The 24147-nt window shown below is 58.1% G+C and overlaps 1 protein-coding gene across 4 annotated transcripts in view; it reads left to right on the top strand.

Moving 5' to 3' along the window:
- BCAR1 (BCAR1 scaffold protein, Cas family member) overlaps nucleotides 1-23832 on the top strand; it is a 37369-nt gene extending 13537 nt beyond the window's left edge. For 2 of the 4 annotated variants that reach the window (XM_028501768.2, XM_028501769.2), the window contains exons 2-7: nucleotides 10553-11164; nucleotides 16728-16889; nucleotides 17069-17185; nucleotides 18300-19397; nucleotides 20134-20223; nucleotides 22801-23832. In XM_028501768.2, coding sequence (XP_028357569.1) covers nucleotides 10553-11164; nucleotides 16728-16889; nucleotides 17069-17185; nucleotides 18300-19397; nucleotides 20134-20223; nucleotides 22801-23313 — 2592 coding nt within the window. In that variant the 3' untranslated portion in view covers nucleotides 23314-23832. Of the gene's footprint in view, nucleotides 1-10552; nucleotides 11165-16727; nucleotides 16890-17068; nucleotides 17186-18299; nucleotides 19398-20115; nucleotides 20224-22800 lie in introns of all 4 variants that reach the window. The other 2 variants (XM_036012223.1, XM_036012222.1) reach the window with 1 other exon arrangement.
- Nucleotides 23833-24147: the final 315 nt, after the last annotated feature.

Raw genomic sequence — 24147 nt, 5'->3', positions numbered from 1 at the left:
GGAGAACTGATGTTGGGGGTTGAGGGTTGTAGGGCTGACACCTGGAAGAGCGGGTGTGTGCTGGGTTCTCGAGGAGCAAGAGTGGGGTTGGGCACAGGTGGAGCCTACAGAGAAGGGAGGTCTGGGAAGAGCTGCTGACATGGCCTTTTGGCACTGGGAGCAACTACCCGCTTGCCCTGGGCAAGGAAGGAGCCCAGTGGGAACTGGGTGGAGGCAGGGCAGGACAGTCACTCTCAGCTCCGCTCAGGGAGGAGACCTGATGCCTCTGGCCATGGATGTTTGTGCTGAGCACAGGTGGGAGCGCTGTGGGCGGGTTCCAGCTCTCTAAACTTGAGAAAGCAACTGAAGTAAGGGCAGTGCCACTAGGGCATCCTGTTGGAGCAGGAAAGGCCCCTGAGACAGCTTCCCTCTCTGCCAGTCATACAGATGGCACCGATGGGGAGACCAAGGCACAGGATTGTATCCAGAAGTCTTCTGCCCCGCCCCACGTGTGTGCCCTTATTGGGGGCACTCAGGTCTTTGGGGTGCTTCCGTGCTCTGCTGGAGCTGCCAACTTGATGGGATCCCTCTGGCCTCTATGGCCCCTTCCTAGGATCCACCACCCTTTTCTCCTGGACTCGGAGAACTCCATCCCTGCCCTTCCAGGAGCCCACAGCTGGAATCAGCCGGTTGTGTACCCAGGAAACTTCTCGGAGGTCTGAGGAACAGTGTTGGAGTCAGACTTGGAGGGTGGGGTTCCAGCAAAGACACTGAGCCAGCTCCTTCTCCTCTGGGCCTTTAGGGCCCCCAAATAAGGGGCTTCAGGGTGGTCTTCCTCCAAGCCGGTGGTCCCTCAGAGGTGTTTCCACCTCTGTCTTGCTGCCCTAACTCCCTCTGCTCTCTAGGTGAGGAGCAGGGTGAAGAACCTGCCTGGGGTGAAGGGACCACAGAGGGCCGAAGGGGCAGGGCTCCATCTCCAACCCATCTTCACTGTACAGCCCAGAAATCAGGGATTTTGTACCCTTTTTTTTTGTAAGCCAGAGTACCACACTTTATGTGCCATCGTCCATCTCCCTCTCCATTTTGGCTGTAGAGGTGGTGGTTTAAGAGCTGCTGAAAGTTCTCGTTTAGGACTGGAGTGGGCAGAACTCTTCGGGGCTTTAGATATCAAAGTGGAGAGCCTTGTAGGGAGCAAGTCCCTACTGTCCCCTCTGGACTGTCCCTTCTACCTCTGCCCTCCATGATGACAAATCTGGGTCTATGGGTGGTTACCCCTACTCTGGGCCTGGTGCTGCCCCAGAAGGAAATAAAGCCAGCCTCATGCTGAGCCCTGTGTTGGGAGACTTGTGAATCCTCCCATCGGGACCCCAGAGACTAGGAAAGAGCAACAGGGTGTCAGGCGCACAGGTCTGGGTCTGCCAGCCTGGGTCGAGTCCCTGGGCTGGGTAGCAGTGGTGTGGGTTCTCAGGGGGATGGGGACTATTCCCAAGCTGCCAGCAGTTTGAATGGCCTGGAGGGTGTAGGGCTGTGCCCTGACACCACCCACACAGGCTCCTGGGTGCTCTGGCCCAGCGCTGCCGTGATATGTGGGGCTGTAGTGCCTTGTCCCGCAGCAGGAGGACCCTCCCCATTTTACCTCCCCTCCGCCCAGCCTTCCAGGACAGCGCCTGGGGTGTCCTAGCAGGGGTGGGGGAAGTGGCCTGCTTCTGGCCCAGAGCTGGCCCCGGACACCAGGGTATCTGCTGTTGCCATTGCTGCGGCCACGTGTGGCTTGTTACAGGAGTGTTGGCTGTGGCCACCTACAGGTGGGTTTTTAGTCCTTCACTCTGCAGCCCTGTCCTCTGGCTGCTGAGTGTCAGGCATGAGACTCCGCCCTCTGAGCCTCAGGCCCCTGAGGTAGGCAGGACATGCCCCCTGGGGATGGCTCTGCATGAATAGGGGCTTGCCTGCTGCTGTCCAAGCACTGAGGACTTGAACCCAGGTTCTGGCCACTCGGTTGTCCCTGGGATATCAGAGAAGTGACGATAAGGCTGCTGGTCCCCAGGTTCCACTGAGGATGTGAGTGTGGGGGGGTCTGGGAAGGGAGCTTGGCTGAAGCAGGGACGGGGGAGCAAGATAAGGGGGTGGTCAGGACCCTGGCCAGTGGGCGGCCCCCCCAGGGGTGTTCCGAGCACGAGTGAGCAGGGTTGTGGACGCAGACTGCAGTTGGCACATGCACATTGGGCCTGTATCCGTTGGCTACCGGGGCTCCTTGGGACAAGCAAACAGAATACCCCAGAAATAAACTTGGCTCCCATTTGAGATGGTTCTGGATATGAAGGGAACTAGTGTTTCCCCAGTGGCTGCTGTGTGTAAGGCTGCTGTGTGTGGGGCCGGAGAGTGTGTGTGTATGTCTGTGTGGTTGGAGGTGGGGAACAGGGAGGGGGAGGCCTGTGAGATTTCACTCCTGGCTTCCATGAACCTAAGCGTTATCCCAGGAACTGCCCAGCTCCACAGTGTCACACAGCCTGGGTCTGCCTCTGCTGCCCTCTGACTGTGACCCTGGCACATCAAATAACTGTTCTGTGCCCCAGTTTTCTCATCTGTCAGATGGAGGTCATTGCAATGTCTCATAGGGCTAAAAGAGACAAGTGAAATGTGCAGAAGAGCCCTGCCTCTGGCATAGAGTCAGCACTGGCTGCAATTGTTGTAGTCACTGGGGACCCATCGACCGTGTCTCCACCGCTCAGGGCCACCTGGGAGCATCCTCTCCCAGGCAGGGTTCCAGGGTACCCAGAGCACACCCTAGGTCCCTGAGGTGGACAGAGCCAGTGGGGAAACCTGAATGCCCATCGGATGGCTGAGGTCCTCCCAGACTCGTGACCACCAGCATCCAAGGCCCAGCTGCTCCAGGTCTGGAGACCCATGCATCCTGGCTGAGGCTTCTCCTCCGCCTCCTCCCCTTGGGGTTAGCAAACCCCAAAGGGCATTCCTGGCTTCCTCGGGTGAAGCTACACTGCTCCCAGGGAGGACAGGACACCACCTTCTGCAAAGAGAGCTTCTGCCTGAGCCTACCCATCCTGGGCCAGGCCTGGTGCTCGTGGGGTTGTGGGAATTCCATGCTGAAGGAGACAGCCCCTTCCATCCTGGGTGTTGAGGTTCAGGGGCATGAGGTGGCCAATAACGAGATGTATTGGTCAGCACTTCCAGGTGGCGGCAACAGAGAGCAGGTGCCTGCAGAGGGGCACGGGATCCCTCCTGTAGTGCCACTACCCTAGTTCATGTCTTGGAGGAGTGAGGCGCAGCGGTGGTTTCTTAGAGGCAGGTGTGAAGTGGTCAGAGATGCAGGGCAACTCACGCAGCAGCCTCTGTGGTGTCTTGGACACAGGCGGCTGGCAGTGTCTGCCAGGACTGTGATGGTGCCCTGGCGGTGTGCCCTGCCAAGAGATTACAGTTGTGTCCCCTTGCGAGCTGGGGGCTGAGGCACCTGACTATCCCAGTGGCAAGGGAGGCTGGAAAGCCAAGCCCTGAGGGAGAAGACTCCTCTTATAAGCTGGGGCAAGACCCTGGGTTCTGGGGGACATGTCCAGAGCTCAAGATGGGCTTATCCTGCCATGGGGCACCGCCGTTTGGATAGAGTTTACTGAGCTCCCCACGCACCGCCCCTACTCCTCCTGCGGTGTGACTGGCCCCGGCCTGCCTGCTGCTCCAGGGCCGCAGCCCATCACCCCTCTGGCCTCCCCTGCTTCAGCACCTTGGTTCATTCCCCTCTGCCTGTATGCTCTTCCACAGCTGGTTGCATGGTTGCCTAGTTTCTGTCATTCATGAGGTCACCTCCTCAGGGAGGAGAGCTCTGACCACCCTATATGCAGTGGCCCTGTCTCAAGGGGGGACTCAAAATAAAAAAACATGGAATTATCTTCCGGAGGGCATGCCCCTTGTAGTACAGGCTTTCCCCACTGGGTGAGTGTTCTAGGAACCCATCTGTATCAGTGTACCAGCTGGCAGTGTTGTGAGAGGCCGCATTCTGCTTCGGTGAATTTTTGTTTTTTGAAGACTTAGTGTGTTTGCCCGTTTCATGATGGGTGATTTACAAGGGCATGCCCACACTGTGCTGAGTGTTTTAACAGTGTTTGACCAAAACTGACATGACCCCCCCCTACCCCACCCTTCCTATTCACCCAGTCTCACCCCGAGCACCTTTTTTGGTTTCCCCTAATGAAAAAAGCCCTCAAAGGGAAATGTTTTGCTGTCGTGGAAGAGGTGAAACAAAAGACAGCAGAAGCACTACAAGGCATCAAAATCAACAAGTTCAGAAACTATTTTGAGCAGGAAAAATTGTCTTGATAGGTGAATCAAATGAAGAGTACTTTGAAGGTGACTGGGGTTTAAACATGCAATAATAAATACACAGTTGTTTATAAATAAATTCCAGGGGGTATTGGGTCCCACCTCATATTTTTGGCACCGCACTTTTTAAAATATATTTTATTGATTATGAGGTCATAGTTGTCAGATTTTTCCCCCTTGCCCTCCTCCATCCAGTACACCCATTCCCTCCAGCAGCTGCCCCCCCCACCCTGCCTTAGTTCATGTCCATGGGTCGTACACATAAGTTCTTTGCCTTCTCCATTTCCCGTACTATCCTTAACCTCCCTTTGTCTGTTTTGTAGCTACCATTTATGCTTCTTATTCTCTGTACCTTTCCCCCTGTTTTCCTCCTCACTCCCAGCTGATAATGCTCCAAATGATCTCCATATCTCTGACTCTGTTCCTGTTCTGCCTGTTTGCTTAGTTTGGTTTTTAGATTCAGTTGCTGATAGTTGTGCATTTGTTGCCATTTTAATGTTCATAGTTTTGATCTTCTTTTTCTTAAATAAGTCCCTTTAACATTTCATATAATAATGGCTTGGTGATGATGAACTCCTTTAGTTTTACCTTGTCTGGGAATCATTTTATCTGCCCTTCAATTTTAAATAATAGCTTTCTGGATAGAGTAATCTTGGATATAGATCCTTGCTTTTCATCACTTTGAATACTTCTTCCCAGCCCCTTCTTGCCTGAAAGGTTTCTTTTGAGAAATCAGCTAATGTTCTTATGGGAACTTCTTTGTAGGTAACTCCTTTCCTCTTGCTGCTTTTAAGATTCTCTCTTTATCTTTAACCTTTGGCATTTTAATTATGATGTGTCTTGGTGTGGTCCTCTTTGGGTCCATCTTGTTTGGGACTCTCTGTGCTGCCTGGACTTTATGTCTATTTCCTTCAACAAATTAGGAAAGTTTTCTTTCATTATTATTTCAAATAAGTTTTCAATTTCTTGCTCTTCCTCTTCTCCTGGCACCCCTATGATTCAGATATTGGTACGTTTGGAGATGTCCCAGAGGCTCCTTAGCCTATCCTCATTTTTGTAATTCTTTTTTTCTTCTTGGTGTTCTAAATGCTTTTTTCTTTCCTTATGCTCCAAATCATCAATTTGAATCTCAGCTTCATCCACTCCACTGTTGGCTCCCTGTGGATTTTTCTTTATTTCACTTAGTGCAGCCTTCGTTTCTGCCTGGGTCTTTTTTCTACTATTGCAGTGCCCAGTGTTCTGTGAGCATCCTGACAGCCAGTGTTTTGAACTCTGCCTCTGATAAGTTGCTTATCTCCGTTTCATTTAGTTCTTTTCCTGGAGTTTTGTTCTTTCATTTGGGCCATATTTCTTTGTCTCCTCAATTTGGCATCCTCCCTGTGTTTGTTTCTGTATATTAGGTGGAACTGCTTTGACCACCTGTCTTAGTAGCATGGACTTGTAGAAAAGTCGTGTGTGTGGATGAATGTGCCTTCTTTAAATCCTTAGTTGTCAGACTTCCATACAGCTCGATTTTCTGACAAATCTGGGTGATGTTTGTTTTGTAGAATTGTAATTTTTGCTGTAGTTGTGCGCAGAGGTGAAGCATGTTTTCTTACCTACTCTTTCACCTTGGCCAGAAGTCTCTTAATCTGCCCTCGGTCAGCTGGGTGGTCTGGGCAGCAGCCCCTTGCATGCTGGCACCACACTTTTGCCCCCCGCCCTAGCAAGTTGTTTGGTGTCTCTCTGCCCCACTGGCTTGTAAGCCCCTTGTGGACGGGGGCCTGGTCCAGCTAGGCTTGGGCCGCCTTGCAGGGCCTGGCCCAGCACCTGGCCAAGAGCAGAGCCGGGAGAATTTTTTGTTAAACAAGCGAATAATCCTATGAAACCAAGACTGTCAATTTAGCAAAGGGCTCTGGGCCCTCAGAAAAACTAGAGGACTTGCCTGAGGTCCCCTAGGTCTGGTCCTAGCTGCTGCTGAGTGACTGAGAGAGAAGGAAGGAGGAGCTTGTCTCAGGAGCAGCTGGGCAGGCTTAGAGGCCCAGAGGGGCCGGGGCTCGGCCAGCTGGAGTGCTGTGGCGCCAGCAGTGCCCAGGACTCACAGGCTGCCCTGTGGAGCGGCTGCCTCTGGGGCTCTGGGCAGGGCCACCAGCTGACACAGGCAAGGAGCTCCTGGTGCCAGGCGCCCAGTGCCACGTGCCCAGCCCAAGGGGTGCTTCCCAGCCTGGCTCCAGCCGCCCTGGACTACATAGTAGCAGCTGTTGACTGCTCTTCGAGCTCACTCCGAGGCAGTAGGGGTGGCCACCCTTGCACAGGAGGTCCCAGTAGCTTCTTGGGCCCGGTATGCTCTCTCTGCTTTCCCTTCCCCCTCTCCCGCTGGACCTTGCCTCCAGCACAGCACTCCAGCCTCCCTGAGTGCCCAGCCCTGTCTTTGGGGCCTGGTGGAGGCCGATCTGCCCGCCTTCCTGGGGCTGCCCTCCTCCTGAGAGGTGAGGGGCCTCCTAGGGGCAGTCCCCTCCGTCTGTGCCCCGCCCCCTCTGACTGGGCCAGAGGGGAATTTTTCTGTGACTCACTCTGCTGGCACTTCCTGTGGCCACCAGGGCAGGGGCTGGGGGGACCCAGTGGGGTGGCTTTGCTTTCTGGGGTCACTGGGGGAGGGAGACCTGGTGTCCCGCCCTCTGGCGAGGATATGATTCCCAGAGGCCTCAGGGCGGCTGCAGACCATATTTGGGAAACTTGCTTTTCTTGCAGGCAGCCTGGGGATGGGGCCCTTGAGCCCTAGTGGGCCGCAGGACAGCCCCGCCCTCGCCTCCTTCTCCCTGGGCTCTGGCCTCTGGGCTTGCTTCGGTCTCGTCTGCCCCATCCTGCCTTGGAGGCTAGGAGGTAGCCCACTGTTTTCTTTTTCAGGATGTGTATTTTTTTAACCCCAAAGCAAAGAAATGCTCATTAAATACATATTGAAACCTCTGAAAATCAGGAAGAGAAAACACGTCCTAGTCATCGCAAATATGAACACTGGTCTTCTTACCATCTCCTCATTATTGAAGTTGGCGTGGCGTTTTATTGAGACGTGATCTACACTGACGTGCGTTTGTAACTGGTAATCTCTGTGGGCCGTTTGCAGCAATCAGCAGTTCCAAGGGCGTCTGCCCCGGTGTGCACCTTGGTGCTGGGGTGGCTCCACCAGTTCTGCCCTCCCTGAACTCTGAGCCGCCTGCCTAAGCTGGCTCCTCCCCTGGGTCTTGCCCCTGTTGGCTCCCAAGTTTCCTGCCTCTGGCCCTTTCTGGGCCGCACTGAGGAAGCGGGCTCCCAGGTGACACTCCCCAGGGCCAAGCATGTAGCCCTGGGGCCTGGAGCACAGGTTTGATGGTGCTCGGTCCCCTTCCCTGGTCCGCAGTGTAGCAGGCAGGGGAGACAGAGCTGGGGTGCAGTTGTGGCCCCGGATGCTGGTGTGGAGGGAGGGGGCTGGGTCTTCCCTCCTGGGCTTGAATGAGGTCTCACCCTCACTCTGCTTTGCCCCAGGGGCCCCGGCTGCCACTTCCTGCTCCAGCCTGAGGAGACATGGCTCCTCCTTCTGCCTGGAATTCCAGCTCCTGCTTGACTCCTTGCAGGTGGAGTCCTGGGGAAGAGACTGGGCTCAGGTGGGGAAGGTCACACAGCTAGTGGGTGGCCAGGACTCAGGTCCCATTCCCAAGCCAGGGGTCCAGACCAGGCTCTGTGTCCTCAGATCTCTGGAGACTCAGAGGAGGGCAGCAGAGCTGAGGCTTAGCTGGTGGGGCGGGAGCCCAGCTGGCCTGATGCTGTCCTATCCACAGACCTGACTTCCCCGTGTGTGAGGCCTGGGCCTCTGCTGCCCTAGAAGGCCAAAACAACCCTGACCTTGTCTCCCCCAGGCGCCTCCTTAGCTCCTTGGAACTGACCTTGGCCCTCCAGCTGGGGGGAGCTTGTGATATCTCTGAGCCCAGTGTGAGCCTGGCACCTGCGCAGGGGGAGCAGGGCATCAGGGGCCGAGCACCGAAAACTGAAGGCCTCCTGGCCCCTGGGTTCTCTGCCGCCGTGAGGTTCCGTACCTGCGACCCAGTGTCATCAGTGCTCTGGTCCTTCTGCCTCTGACTCCACAGCCTTCCCCAGGGCCTCTCCTGTGCCTGGGCCACATGGAGCTCATGTCCCTGCTGGAGGGGGTGGGGTCTGCTGACTAACGGAACCTCGAATCAGTGCTCACTTCTGGGTGGCTGTGCAGATTCACGGGAGAGTTACAGCCGCCAAGAGTGGGGTTGGAGGGCGCTGCCCTTCCGAGTTTTGCTTTGTTTTTCCCATTTAGCCCTGATGTCTGTCTCATCGCTGTCCCTCTTCCAGAAGCGCCCGTGCTGACGTAATGCGTCTGGAATCTCCCTGGATAAGTGTCTCTGAGAAATGCTTAGCATTGTTTTGTAGATGTTTTTATCATTTACAGTAAAGGGCTCTAGCATACAGATCTCCCGTTGGTTACACCAGCTCAGGAGGGTGTGGCCGGCAGCCCCCAGACACCTGGGCCCCAGCTGGCACACGGAGCAGAGCGGCCTGTGTGTCCTTGTTCGCTGGCCGGGGCCCTGAGCTTTCTTCCTGATGGTCGTGGCCATCTGCTTGCCCCTTTGGAAAATGCATTCTTCATATTTTGTTGGTTTTCGTGTCTTTTTCTTACTGATTTGGATTAGTGCCTCCACATTCTAGATTAGCCACTCTCTTGTCTCTTGGTGACTTTTCACCCTGTCTTTGTCCTCATCAGCTTACGCTTTGTGACTTTGGGGGATCTTTGTTTTTTGAGGTTTTGTTTTACAATCTCTTCCCATCTCAAGGTCACAAAGATATTCTCCCACAATTGTTTCTTTTATTAGTTCTAGAGTTACACATTTCACAGTCAGACCCCTAATTGCCCTTTGTTTATAACATGAGGCAAGTGTCCAAGTGGATTTTTCTTCCTACAGAGTGAAATTTTTCTTAGTATCACCTGTGATGCGGTCTCATTCTTCCCGGCTGCTTGGAGGCACCACCTGTGACATCCATGAGCTTCCCCCAGACGGGGGCCCTTCCTGAGCCCTGGTCCCGTGCCACTCATGGCTTGGGGCTGTGGCACATCTCTGTGGCTGGGAAGGAGAGCGCCGAGTGCCCTTCGGTGGTTTTTTTCTCCCCCGGAATTAATATTTATTTGTGGACCTCTTTTTCTTTTTAAGATTTTATTTCTTTATTTTTAGAGAGGAGAAGGGAGAGAGAAAGAGAAGGAGAGAAACATCAATGTGTGGTTGTCTCTCAAGAGCCCCAACTGGGGACCTGGCCCGCAACCCAGGCATGCACCCTGACTGGGAATCGAACCAGTGACCCTTCAGTTCTCAGGCTGGCTCTCAATCCACTGAGCCACACCAGCCAGGGTAGACCTCTTTTTTCTACATTTAATTCTAGAAGGATTGGTTTTCTTTGATCAGATTCCTCAACCACAACAATTTCTGCTGTCACTTTGATTGTAATTGTAATTTTTAAGTACTCTTGGCTAATTGTTTTTTTTATAGCATTTAGTCATCCCACCTCGAACTCTGTACATTTCCCCCTAATTCAGGTTTCTCCTTGAGCCCTGTGACAGGAGATAAACATTCCTTTCTCTGAGGTCCCCTGCAGTCTTTGCTTGATTAATTCTTGAGTAATTTGTAGCTTTTGTTGTTATCCTGTGACATCTATTCTATGACTTTTCATTCGCATCAGTTGTGGATTCTTCTGGTGTGTTGGGGTTCTGGCACAGAGGATGGCCGCTTCGTCCCTGCGTCCCCTCCGCACCGTCTCTGGGCTTCCCTCCGGGCTGACGGCACTGGCGGGGCAGCAGGACCGTTGAGTTGGAGCAGGGAAGGCGTGCATCCTCTCCTCTTCCCAGAACGTGTGGCTGTTACAGTCATCCTCGCTGGCCTCCCCCGTGCCGGCCGAGGCCGCAGTGTGACTTTGGGGGTGGTGTGTAAGGGTGTCTTGAGTGCCCTCCCTGGAAAGTAGGTGGGGGCTGCGGTTGAGAGGATCTTGAGGTGCTGTCCAGGCCCCTTTGGAAAAAATTTAGGATCAGCTGGGGCTTTCTCCTGGAGGCCGTGGCGACAGAGCTGCCAGGGGTGCGCCACCCCCTGCTGCGCTCCTCTCTCGGCGGGCGCGGAGGCCAGTGGCTTCCTCTGGAGAGGCACGGGGGCTGGGCAGGCCGCAGAGGCCCCACACACGTGCTCCTGCCCTCATGCCCACCTGTGCCCTTTCTCCCCAGAACGTGCTGGCCAAAGCCCTCTATGACAACGTGGCCGAGTCCCCGGATGAGCTCTCCTTCCGCAAGGGCGACATCATGACGGTGCTGGAGCGGGACACACAGGGCCTGGACGGCTGGTGGCTCTGCTCACTGCATGGGCGGCAAGGCATCGTGCCCGGGAACCGCCTCAAGATCCTGGTGGGCATGCACGACAAGAAGCCTGCGGGGCCCGGCCCTGGCCCGCCTGCCCCCTCGGCCCCACCCCAGCCTGGCCTCCACAACCCAACCGCCCAGTACACGCCCATGCTGCCTGTCAGTTACCCACCCCAGCCTGACAACGTCTACCTGGTGCCTACGCCGAGCAAGACCCAGCAGGGCCTCTACCAAGCCCCTGGGCCCAGCGCACAGTTCCAGTCGCCCCCCGCCAAGCAGGCGTCCACGTTCTCAAAGCAGATGCCCCATCACCCGTTCCCCAGTCCAGCCTCAGACCTTTACCAGGTGCCTCCAGGGCCTGGCAACTCCACCCAGGATATTTACCAGGTGCCACCTTCTGCTGGGATAGGGCAGGACATCTACCAGGTTCCTCCATCCATGGATGCACGCAGCTGGGAGGGGACGAAGCCACCGGCAAAGGTAAGGCCACCCTCACCCTGGCATGACCGGGCAGCCCTCCTGGTGGGTTTTGCCCAGACCCAGGTTTCTGGGCTCTGGCAGCGGCTGTGTGTTCGGTCTGGGGCCAAGGCGGGGGGTGAGTCTGTGGGAAATGTGCTCGTTTTGCTGCTGTCAATGGGCGGGAACAGCTTGGGCCAACACAGAGAGGAGACGTCGAGCTGGCCTTGGACCATGCGGTGTTTGTCGGCAGACAGACCCTAGTGGGAGGGTGGCCCAGCAGAGCATGAAGCCTGTCGAAGGCCTGGAGGTGTGGAAAAGTGGGGGGCAGGTGGGGCTTGGCTGGTGAGGCCAGAGCAGCAGGCTGGGGACACACTGCCAGGCCCTGGTGCCACCTAAGACCCAGATGCCTTCCTGAAGGCGGAGGGTGTTGAGTAGGGGTGACCTGCCTAATCCTTGTCCCAGTAAAGTCATTCTGCCCACAGAGTAAAGGGTGCGGGGAGCAGCGAGGGGCCCAGGCTGGGGCAGGGAGCCCAGGAAGGGGCGGGAGGTTTGGCTGGGGGTGCTGGGTGGCACTTGAAGGGGAGACATCTTGCACGGGAGGCAGTGCAGCAGTTTGGTGAGCGAGGCCAAACTCCCAGGAGAACGGAGTGAGCAAGAGGAGAGGTGTGCGGGTGAGGAGCGCAGCGCTCACGCAGCACCTCCGTGCCCGTCAGGGGCCGTGGCTCCTTCCCTCTTGTTGCTCTGACTTCCTCGTTGAAGGGCTTGGGTCTCTTGGGCTGGAGTGGTTGCTTTGTGAGCTCCCACCAACGTGCCTGCATCCCAGCCAGCAGGGAAGGAGGAAGGGACAAAGGGGAGAGGCCAGATGCCACATGCCTGGGGGCTGCCCTGAGTCCTCTGGGGATACGTGTCAGCCCCTTGGGTAGGGGTGAGGCACACCTTCTGGTGTTCCTGGTTCCACAGGTGCCTACCCCCTCTCCTCTTCTGAGGCGTGTTAGTGGGCCTGTGGGCTCCTTTAGGGTGATTGTGTTTTGCCTCCTGCACTGTGGAAAGGGCACTGCCTATGGGGCTGCCGGTGTAGGGGTCGCCCTGAGAGAGATACTGGTTCCAGCCCCGTGTGAGCTGTTGCCAGTGGATGTTGGGCCAGGGGACAAGGCTCTGTGCCCCGCGCCCTCCCCAGTCCGTCTTCCTATAGGAAGGAGGCAGGACTGAGGTGGGAGGCTAGGCCCACGGGCTGCCTTGGGCTGGCTGAGTCAGAAACAACATTTTCTCACCTTTGGCCTGTGTCTTCCCCTGCACACGTCCCTTCCAGAGTTGGGGAGTGGAGTTTCCTGAGTCCCGGAAACAGAAGTCCCATAGACTTGGAGGACGGTCTCTCTGTTCGCCCTTTACAGCTCTCCCAGGAGGACCCCGAGAAACACAGCCCACACCAGTGGGAGGCCCTCGCAGCCTTCCCAGCCCTGGCTGCCCAGCTGCCCCTCTTCAAAGGGAGAGTGCAGCGAGCGGTGTGACTCGGGGGCCCTGGTAGGAGAGGACGGGCGGTGGGCACTGCAGCTGGGCTCTGCTGGAATCAGCTTCCCTGGGCCCAGGCCCAGCCTTGCTTTTGTGTCGTGTGTAACCCAGGGCCTCCTGTGTCTGGAGAGCCAGCAACCACGTACACAGACCCTTGCTCACCTCACTGAGCCTCTGTCCTCAGAGCCAGCCTAGGGCTGAGCCGGGAGACATGCCCATGCCCATGGGGCGGAGCTTGGCGGCCAGGAGAGCTGCCCATGGGCCCTGGGTCACTGGCTCTCACTTCCTGCCCTACCTGCCCCTTCAGATGCCAGGCCAGAAACAGGCCGGTGGCAGAAGCGTGCCGTGTTGGGGGGGACAGCCCAGACTAAGGCTGCTCCCAAGCAGCTTTAGTGGGAGGAGCACACCCTGCCTGGGGAGCCCTGTCCCGTGGGGAGGTGGCCGAGAGCAGGGTCTAGCTGGTGAGCCTTGGGACAGGCCATAGTCCATCCCCCCTACACACACAGTCTGTGCTCTGCGCACCGCACCCCAGGGAGGTGCACCCTTCCCCCACCCTCCGCTCCCTCCCTGCGTCTTTGCAGTGGGCCCACCCTGGTGCATCAGAGAGGCTGGGCAGGCAAGGGGACCCTTGGGCTAGGAAACAGCTGTGAGACTGTCTGCTCACCCGCTGCGGACTTGAGCCCACGTTTTGGCCATTGGTTCTGTTGCCCTACAGTTGAGGGGCTTGCTTCCACACTGCTGCCGGGCTCACCTGGCGGGCGCCCAGCTGCCCTCCCCCAAGAAGCCCCATTGATCCTGGCCTAGGCCACCGAGATCTCATCTGTTTTTATTTCACGATTGTGAAAGTGATGCTTGTTTATTGTAGAAAAATGCATGATAGGTGAAGAAGCCAGGACAGCAGACGCCCAGTTCAGAGGCAGTCGCTGGGCAGTCTGGGCATGCGTTGTCCGGCGTATTCTCTGTCTGCCGCTCACAGGCTCGTACACATTCCTCTGCATTCTGAAGCTGTGAATCCAGTATCAGATATCGGAAGCACTTTGGGTCCCTAAACGTGATTGTGACTGCTGCCTTGGGTTTCACCCTGCTGCCCGCCGCCCCCACTGGCAGGCTCTCGGCGGTTTCTCAGGGTGCACATCTCTGACAGTGAGGGGGCAGACGTCTTGGTGTGTGCGAATCTGTGCCCACGGTTCAAGGTCGTGCTTTCATAAGCCTCATCCTCCCCCTCAGGGGTCTGGGGAGCAGGCTCCTGGCTATGGCGTAGAGGTTGGCTGGGCTACAGAGGAACCCTGCCAGGACTTTGACTGGGGGGCTGGGACCCTGGTGCCCAGGACTCTGGAGGGCAAGCAAAGCCAGTGGTCAGGAGAGGTCAGAATCCTGGAGCAGAGTGGCTTGGGAGAGGTTGGCACCCTTTGGGCTGGAGCATGGCTCTAGGAAGCTGATGGCAGAGTAGGTAGGCCGGGGTGGGGGGGGGGGTGAGGTCACTCTTGGGGGCGTGTCTCTGGGGCAGGGGCTGCAGCTGTGCCTATGGGAACAGCTGTGGCGGTGGGTCAGGCTCTAGGGAGACACAGCTGCGCTCATTCCTGTTCCTTCTGGGAGCTTTGTCTCTTCCCCAGGCTCCCGCTGGGCCTCGGTGGGGTCAGGAGCAAGGGACCCATGTCAGGTGTGTCCCTCACTCTCAGTGAGAGTGGAGGTGGTCGCCTACGATGCCCCACAGCATTCCAGTGTCGTTCCATTTCTCAAAGGAGGAAACCAAGCTTCCGGATGGGGGTGTGGTGGGGGTGTGCCAAGGCCAGATGTAAGGCAGTGACCCTTTTGTGGAAGGGGGAGTCTGGCAGCCGGGCTGCCTGGGGGTTGCTGGGCACCCAGACAGTCTGGCAGGAGGCCTGCGCCGTCTCACTGGGACTTGGTAGCCAGTAGCACCATTAGCTCCATGCCTCGCTCTTGCTCTGCAGATGCCCCAATGGGGCTCTGCTTCTGTGGGTCTGCGTCCGCACTGTGGAGGTGTGTGTGTGAGAGCGCATGGGGGTCTCGGGTTGGGGTCTGTGTCTCCTCCCAGACTCTGGCTGTGTCCCTCACCCCCAGGGGCCTCGAGGTCCTGCTAATGGGGCCCCACATGGGGAGCAGAGCAGCCTCTAATTAGCGGGCTCAGCAGCTCTCTGGAGAGATGGTTTTTGTAATGAGATTTCTTCCCCACTGGCGGCTTCCATACTGTTTTTTTTGTACCAGAAAAACCTTTGCTGGCCAATATGGCTGCTTACTGTCACCAGCTTGGCCACAGGAGTGGCACACTGCCCGGGGCCCAGGACCTGGGGTCCGGCCCCCAGAGCCCTTTCGCCTGCACTACCTGCCCTCCTTCATTTGCAGGAGGCTGAGAGGGGCTTGCGTGCACAACCCTGTTCGTGAGGCCGGGTCCCCACCTGCCCTTTGGAGGCCAGTGGGGCCTGGAGGCGCCTCAGGCCTTGCTTCAAGGCCCTGCCAGCCTGCCACATCCCGCCAGCTCCCGCCCGCCTGCCTGCCCTACTGTTGGCAGGTTCCCGTATCCAAAAATAGATCTGGAGGAGACTCAAGTCTGGGGCTCAAGGAGGGAGATGAGTCTGGGGAGGGCCGCCAACTCCACTTTGAGACACGCAGGGGTGGGGGGCAGTGGGCGGGGGATATACCCCACCGAGGCACGCCCCAGCAGCGAACGGGAGCCTGCCCAAGAGCCCGGTGTTGCTTTGCTGCGCTGGCTGCCCAGGAGGCCAGCAGGGAAGGCAGGAGCAGGAGGCTCTGCCAAGCTTTGGGCTGAGGAGAAAAGTGCTGGTGCCTGGCTCCTGGGGGGACCCTCAGCTGCTCCTGGCAGCCGGCAGGGCCCGGGGGGCGGGGCAGACGCGGGGACACCGGATTCTGGGGGCCTTGAGCCTGAGGGCGGGCCCTGCCTCAGCCCTGCTGCCCCAGGACTATGTGTGGGGAGGGCCCGAGTCAACCCTGTCCCAGACGTCCCCTTTGATGGAGAAACAAAAGGCATCTCTGTGGGAGAAGAGCAGAGCAGGGAGACTTGCGGGGGAGGTGTGCCCTGAGCCGCCTTAGGAGATCCTGCCAGCCTTTGGCTCAGCGCTGACCCCCACCCAGTCTGCTCCTCCCACAGGGCTGGGTGCCTGCAGGGAGGCGGCTGCCCGCCCAGCACTGCCTGTTGGACAGGGTGCCGACAGGAAGGGCTGTGGGCAGCTCGTGGCTCTGGATCCTGGGCCAGGGGCAGGGCACTGAGGCGGAGAGAGGCTGGTCTCTCTGGGCAGATGCTACCTGCTCGGGTGAGTGGTGGTCTCGGGGCCCTGTGGGTGTGGGGGTGGGGATCTTGGTTCTAGTGTTGGCTGCTCCCTCACACCCACACCCTGTCTCTCCATCTGCTCAAGAACTGGCTCTGAGGCCTCGGATTCCCTCCTGGCCCTGTTCAGGAGTCTCATCAAGAAATGCTGCGAGGGGCAAAGGAGGACGGGGGCCTGCTTGCCGCACTGCCAGGCCACTGCCTGCCTCTCTGGGGGCCCCGGGCTATGGTGGCTGGGATCTGCTCAGGCCACCTCCCCGGGCCCCGCCCGAGAAGGGCCCAGCCTGGCCCCACTACCTCCATCTGTCCTGGGCCCGAAGGTGGCTGCTGGATCCTGTGGTGGGGACAGCTCCTTGCTGGCAGACCCTTCTGAAGAGCGTGTAGGTGGGAGGCGTCCTGAGGCACCGGCACCCCACTCAAGGGTGGCCCACGCTCTGTTAGCCCATAGGCACCCTCTTCTGCAGCTTCCTGGGTCATCCAGCTGTACAGACCACCTCTGTTTCCTGGCCAGAGCTGCCATTCCAAATAAACCCTGGTGTCCCAGTGTTCGCCAGGCGTGGCATTTCGTTGAAGAAAGGGCAGAGAACACAAGAGGATGAGAATGCTCTTGCCTTAGAGTGACCTCTGGGCCCACCCTTGGGGGACCCCCCCCTTGCTGCCTTGGTGTCCCAGCCGCCTCACGGGAGGAGTGGAACCTCCCCGAGGACCTGAGGGTGGACCCCGAAGCCTGGCTTCCAGGGCTAGAGGAAACAGTCAGCCGTCTGCCCCTAGGTGGTGGTGCCCACCCGCGTGGGGCAAGGCTACGTGTTTGAGGCCTCCCAGCCAGAGCAGGACGAGTACGACATCCCACGCCACCTGCTGGGCCCGGGACCCCAGGACATCTACGACGTGCCCCCTGTCCGAGGGCTGCTTCCCAGCCAGTACGGCCAGGAGGTAGGTGTGGGGGCTGGAGTGGGCTGGATTGGGGGCGACTCAGGCTGGCCCTGCTCGGGGAACTGGGCCTTCTCAGCCGTGGCCAGGGCAGGGGGGTCCGGGGACGGGTGCTGTGGAGTTGCCGCTTTCCATTACCTCGGGACCCTGGCACCTGTGTCACTGCACCTTTCTGCCCTCAGGTGTATGACACACCTCCCATGGCTGTCAAGGGCCCCAACGGCTGGGACCCGTCCCTGGACGTGTACGACGTGCCCCCCAGTGTGGAGAAGAGCCTGCCGCCATCCAGCCACCACGCGGTGAGCAGTGGGGGGCGGTGCTAGGGCCTCGGGGCTGAGTCCCGACTGCGCTCAGGGTTCCGGGCGGGACTGCAAGTGGGCGCGCTGCACTGTGGTGGGGGCCCGGTCCACAGGGCTGGGGGCCTCGAGAGACCTAATCCAGACTCGGGCTCTGTCCCTCTCTCGCCCTGTGACAGGGGCTTCTCTGAGCCTCAGCGTCCTCAGCTGCAGGAGGGCCCTCTCCGTGGGGGCTCGAGGGGAACACCCAGGGTACCATCAGCAAGGTGACCACATAATTTGCCATCCGAACCAGGGCTCTTCGGAGAGTGGAGGAGGGGCAACCAATAACCAGGAGAAGGCATTACCGTATTTTTCAGACCATAAGACGCACCTAGGTTTTAGAAGAAGAAAATAGGGGGAAAAATTTTGAATCAAAAAATGTAGTAAAGTACTTAATAACATCAATAACATAATAGTTCACCAATGTAAATGTAAACAGAACTCGACAGCAGCATTAACAACCATTATTCCTCCCAAATTGAGGGGGGCAGGGGTGGGGTGGCAGTGCGTCTTATAGTCTGAAAAATACGGTAGGCACATATCAGGTTGTCCTTACGTTGACGAGTAACGTAAAAAGCTCAGTCATATGCCTGCCACAGAGTAGTGAATACACAGGCGGTGGTGGTGGTGGCGGCGGTGGCAGTGATGGCCGTGGTGGTGGTGGTGGTGGTGGTGGTGGCAGCTGTGACAGTGGCGGTGACTGTGACGGTGGCGGTGGCGGCGGCGGCAGTGGCAGTGCTGGTGGTGGTGAAGGTGGTGGTGGTGATATAGCCGACCTCCCACTGAGTGTCGGAGGCTGCACAGTGAACTGACCTATGGAGGCCCCACAGCAAACCTGCGGGGGAGTTCCCCCTTCTTACAGCTGAGCAGACGGGCGCCGCCCAGGTCACACAGCTGGTCAGCAGTGGAGCCTGGGTTTTGAGCCCAGCTGCGGCTCCAGAGTTGGGCTCCTGAGTATACCCTGCGTGGATGAACCCGCGCACTCGGGCCGGGTCTGTGTACGTGACTGAGTCCTGGCCCTGGGCTCCTGGGGGGCAGGTGGGTGGGCAGCCTTGACCACCCTCTGGCCCCTCAGGTGTATGACGTTCCTCCATCGGTGAGCAAGGACGTCCCTGACGGCCCGCTGCTGCGTGAAGAAACCTATGATGTGCCCCCCGCCTTTGCCAAGGCCAAGCCCTTCGACCCAGCCCGCCACCCGCTGGTCCTCACCGCACCGCCTCCAGACTCCCCGCCAACCGAGGACGTGTACGACGTGCCACCCCCTGCACCCGACCTCTACGACGTGCCCCCCGGCCTGAGGCGGCTTGGCCCCAGCACACTCTACGACGTGCCTCGGGAGCGGGTCCTTCCTCCCGAGGTGGCCGACCGCGGCGTGGCCGATGATGGTGTGTACGTGGTGCCCCCGCCGGCTGAGCGAGAGGCCCCGGCTGAAGCCAAGCGCCTGTCCGCCTCCAGCACGGGCAGCACTCGCAGCAGCCAGTCGGCATCCTCCCTGGAGGCGCCGGGGCCGGGCCGCGAGCCCCTGGAGCTGGAGGTGGCCGTGGAGGCCCTGGCCCGGCTGCAGCAGGGTGTGAGTGCCACTGTAGCCCACCTCTTGGACGTGGCAGGCAGTGCAGGTGGGTGCGGGGGCTGGCGCAGTGGCACCGAGCCTCAGGAGCCCCCGGTGCCGGACCTGCGAGCTGCTGTGGCCGCCGTCCAGGGGGCCGTCCATGAGCTGCTAGAGTTTGCCCGCAGTGCCGTGGGCAACGCTGCCCACACTTCTGACCGCACACTGCATGCCAAACTTAGCCGGCAGCTGCAGAAGATGGAGGACGTGTACCAGACGTTGGTGGCCCACGGTCAGACCTTCGACGGTAGCCGCGGAGGCCCTGGGGCCACTCCTGAAGACCTAGACCGCCTGGTGGCCTGCTCACGGGCTGTGCCTGAGGACGCCAAGCAGCTGGCCTCCTTCTTGCACGGCAACGCCTCGCTGCTCTTCAGACGGACCAAGGCCCCTGTCCCAGGGCCCGAGGGAGGTGGCCCCCTGCATTTCAACCCCACCGACAAGGCCAGCAGCATCCAGTCCCGGCCCCTGCCCTCACCCCCCAAGTTCACCTCCCAGGACTCCCCAGATGGGCAGTACGAGAACAGTGAGGGGGGCTGGATGGAGGATTACGACTACGTCCACCTGCAGGTGGGTGCCTGCCCCGCCTAGGTTCCCTGGGGCCCTGGGGCAGCCCCCTCGCACAGTTTGAGCTCTGATTTTTCCACCATTGTCGGGGGCCCCTCATCGCCCTGCACAGAGGGCTCTGTGGCCGAGGGGGATTTAGCACCAGCAGGGTCTCGGGAGTCCCTGTGTTCTCCTCTCACTCTGACCTTTCAGGCCAGGTGGCCCCCAGAAGCCGATGCCTTTCCCCAGGCCTTTGGGTCAGTGTGTTACTGTCATCAGGGTCCTGCAGCGCCAGCCTGGGAAGGCTCTCGAGCACCTGCGGGGGTGGGGCTTCTCTGGTGACAAGGACAGAGGTGGCCGTAGTGTTTGGGGAGGTGGATTCTGAAGTACACGCAAAGACAGACACTTCCAGCAGGGGGAAAGAAACACGGTGGTGGGAAGGTGGGGTGGGGTGGGCCTCTGAGCAGGGACACGGGTGCCAGTCAGTCTCAGCATTCCAGGCTGAGGGCCAGCAGATGCCAAGGCCCAGGGGTCAGGGACAGGGGGGTGAGCCTGTGCACCTAGGGGATGGGCACGGATGCGATTCCTGACACTGGAACCAGGCAGGGAGGGTGGCCGTGGCCATAGAGGGTGCCCGGCGCTTCCTACGCCGGCCGGAGATGGAGGAGCCCGGGAGAGCCGCTTCCTCAGGAAGCTGCCCCCACCTGTGGGGCCTGTGGGGCTTCCGGCTCACCCAGCTCAGTCCTTGTCTGCTCCCCAGGGGAAGGAGGAGTTTGAGAAGACTCAGAAGGAGCTGTTGGAAAAGGGCAACATCATGCGGCAGGGGAAGGGCCAGCTGGAGCTGCAGCAGGTGAGGACACGCTCTGGGTCACCAGCCTGGCCCGGCACGGGCTTATCTGCCATCAGAGGAGCCGGCAGCCCCTCGGCCGGTCTCGGGGGGGGCGGGGGGGGGGGGCGTGCCTCCGGGCCCTGCCCAGCCGGCCCCCACTCGCCTGCATGACTGTCTCCGCATGCGGGTTGGGTTGATGTTGTCATCAGAGTGCTCGCGGTGCGCGTGGCCGTGTTAGCGCACACACGCAGAACAGTGTGAAAGGGAAAACGCAAGCTCCCCAGAGGCGGTTTAACGTGATGCTTTGTGAGCAGTTACGTCTGCTTTTATCATGGGTTTTTCCATGGCATCAAACACTCTTCACAAAGGCCACGCAACAGCTACTTTTGAACACTTACATTGTACCCTGTCCACAGATAAACTGTCTGCCAGCACAGGATTTCCTGCGTGTTTTGGGTCACTTGGAAGAGATAGTTAAAATAAGGGAGTTTTATTCTGATTATGAAGATAATAAAAATTACAGACTAGCATGAGATAATACAAATATCACCCATCATGTTTCCCCCACCCCCTGCCCCCGAGACCCGGGTGCATGTGGGCCAAGCCGCAGCCCCCCCGGCCACAGAGCGGGACCCAAGGGGCCCCCCTCGGGCTGACATGAGAATGACGAGTAAAGAAAGGTACTGGGCTTGGGACATCCCTGGCACATAGGTGATGCCCAGTGATGGGGTAAATGTTAATAATCACACATAAACTATATGCAGTCTCCACTGATTTAAGAAGTGACATGCGCTTTATCCCCTTTATTTCCTCCGACTCAACCAGCGTTTGTTCAGCCAGTCCCCTGCCAGTGGGCATTTAGGTCCCAGACATTACTTTTGTAAATGTTTTCTTGCTGAATGTGACTCTCTTCATGTATCTATCCAAGTGATCACTTAGCGAGGTCACTGGAAGCTGGACTAAAAGGTAGGAGGACTAGGTAGGAAAAACTCTGAAGATCTGGAGTTTCTAGCCTGGAGACATGGAGTACAGGCAAAACACAGGCACATAAAATGTATTGACAAGGACGTTTATTGGTCCGTTTTCATATCAGCAGAAACCCTGGAGCCCCCTCCCCACAGCTGTCTCAGAGTGTGGTTTGCATGAAGTGTGACATTTTCGTATAGGAGACTGTTACATAGCTGTGGCACTGAGAATTGTCAGAAAATGGAAAAGACCCACCAGAGTTCAGAACAGAGCAAAAGTGAGTGTCTTCTCTTATTACACAAGAGAACTGAGTGGTGAGTTTTACCACAGCTGCCTAAGGCAAAGTTGGAGGGCTTTGAGAGTTACGTTTCATGTTGGTTTTGCCAGTTAAGGCTTGACATCTCTGGTAGAACAGAGCTTGTCTTCCCCTGAGTCTGTGCACAAGCCGGTCACAGCCACTCAGTGCCCTGGTCAGAAGCAACTCTGGTGAGGACGTGCCAGTCAAACCAGCCTCCCAAGCACGGCTACTGCTCCTGGAAACTTCCTTCTTACCACGTGCTTTTATACAGACTCACTAGCAGGAAATGGTTGACCTGTTGTTGGTGCTAAAAGTAGGTGATAAAATATTATATGTAGTGTTTTCAGGTTTTTTAAAGTCTTTGTAATATTTTTTAAAGGTTTTATTTACTTTTAGAGAGGGAGGAAGGGAGAGAGAAAGAGAGGGAGAGAAACATCAGCTGGTTGCCTCTCACGCATCCCCCAGCTGGGGACCTGGCCTGCAACCCAGGCCTGTGCCCTGACTGGGAATTGAACCAGCGACCTTTCGGTTCACAGATTGGTGCCCAGTCCACCGAGCCACACAAGTCAGAGCTGAAAATCTTGAACAATATTTACGTTTTTTTTGGTGTAAATTTTTGTTTTCTGAAATTTTATAAATACCAAGGCATTTTTTTTTGTTTAGAATTTTTATTATGAAAAATGTAATACATTTATAAAATTGGAAAGAACTAGCCCTTTGGGTCCCGTTCACTCAGCATCCGCCTCTCTCGACGCAGCAGCCGATCCTGTCCGTCTGGCCCCTCTTACCCCAGATCATTTTGAAGATGTTGTCTTATGTGCACATAACTTCAATGTGTCACTCTAAAAGATAGTCTACCAGATTTTTTAACAGATTATTTTGGGTGCCTGGGATGCCACGTGATGGGTACCTTTTTCTCCCTCCTGCTTGGTGTATTTGAATCTTTTTACGTTGTGTACGTTAGGAAGAACATTTTTTTAGCTTTTCATTTTGAAAATGCATAGATTCGCAGGAAGTAGCAGAGAGAGCACGGAGCCATCCTGTGCACCCGCCTCCCAGCCCCTCCCCACCTCACACCCGACTGGAGGGTTGATGTCCCTCACCCTTGCAGCCGCTCACTTGTCTCCACTTCTGCTGTTTCGTCATTTGGAGCATGTCACATCAGTAGAATCATATGTGAGATCAGTGGAAGCCACCTGGAGAATCTCTAGAACAAAACCCGTTACTTGCTGAGGGTGCGGGCTCTGCCGGCAGCGCGGCTCCGAGCACGGTCCCCGGGTACTCCTCCTTCCTGCTCTGGGTCTACGGTCTCACTCTGCCCTCCCTCTCCCCAGCTGAAGCAGTTCGAGCGGCTGGAGCAGGAGGTGTCACGGCCCATAGACCACGACCTGACCAACTGGACGCCGGCCCAGCCCCTAGCCCCGGGGCGCACGGGCGGCCTAGGCCCCTCGGACCGGCAGCTGCTGCTCTTCTACCTGGAGCAGTGCGAGGCCAACCTGACCACGCTCACCAACGCGGTGGACGCCTTCTTCACCGCCGTGGCCACCAACCAGCCGCCCAAGATCTTTGTGGCGCACAGCAAGTTCGTCATCCTCAGCGCCCACAAGCTGGTGTTCATCGGGGACACGCTGTCGCGGCAGGCCAAGGCCGCCGACGTGCGCAGCCAGGTGACTCACTACAGCAACCTGCTCTGCGACCTCCTGCGTGGCATCGTGGCCACCACCAAGGCCGCCGCCCTGCAGTACCCGTCACCCGCCGCTGCCCAGGACATGGTGGACAGGGTCAGGGAGCTAGGCCATAGCACCCAGCAGTTCCGCCGGGTCCTAGGCCAGCTGGCGGCCGCCTGAGCACGGATGACCTGAGGGATGGAGGCCAGGGGAGGAGGGCGGGGAGGCCCGGGCTGCCCTGGGGCACCCTCCCCGAGAGTCTCGGTGCTGCAGGCAGGGGGACAGGCAACCCCAGCTCCACCCAGGCCTGGTGCCCTGGATGCCCAGGGATTTGTACATATTTATGACAGGGCAGGGTGTGGGCTCAGAGGGGCCCGAGCAGAGCTAGGCCTCCGGAGCTGAGGCCAAGGAGCAGGCTGGCGGGCTTCCCTGAGTGCACTGTGGGCCTGGAGAGGGTCCCAACACCGGGTGGCCCAGCCAGGAGCATGCAGGCCCGTTGACCCACATGGCCTTGGGTGACCCCGGGGGGCTGACCCCATCCCCACGGGGGTGCCACGTCCCCCCACCCAGGGGTCAGTGCAGCTGTGATGTGTTCCTTCTCAGCACCAGGAGAAAACCCTAAAAAACTATTTTTCATTATTGATTTTCCAATAATTTGGCTAATAGTCTACATTTAAATAAAATTTTTAAAAATGAAAAGCAGCTTCCTGAGGTGTGAGGGGCAAGAGGACCCTTGGGTGGGAAGGTAGGTTCGCCCCCCTCGTGGGTGCCCAGGGTAGGAGTAGTGGATTGGAGGGACCCTTGGTGAGGCTGTAGGTGGCTTCTCAGGGAGGGTGAGAGTCCCCGCAGAAGGAAATCAAGGCTGTGGGAAGCAGGACTGGGCCAGGGAGCCAAGGCCAGGAACCTCCTGCCTGGTGGGGGCGAGGTTTGTGAACGGCTCCAAGGCCTGGGGCCTGGTGCAACCCGCCCGCTGTGTAGTCTGGCCTGGGAGTCAGACGTCCAGGTCTGGTTCGG

The sequence above is a fragment of the Phyllostomus discolor genome, chromosome 12 (assembly GCF_004126475.2).
Source record: "Phyllostomus discolor isolate MPI-MPIP mPhyDis1 chromosome 12, mPhyDis1.pri.v3, whole genome shotgun sequence".
In the NCBI taxonomy this organism is placed as follows: Eukaryota; Metazoa; Chordata; class Mammalia; order Chiroptera; family Phyllostomidae; genus Phyllostomus; species Phyllostomus discolor.
Note: the sequence above shows the minus strand (reverse complement) of the source record. Positions and strands in the feature narration are given on the sequence as shown.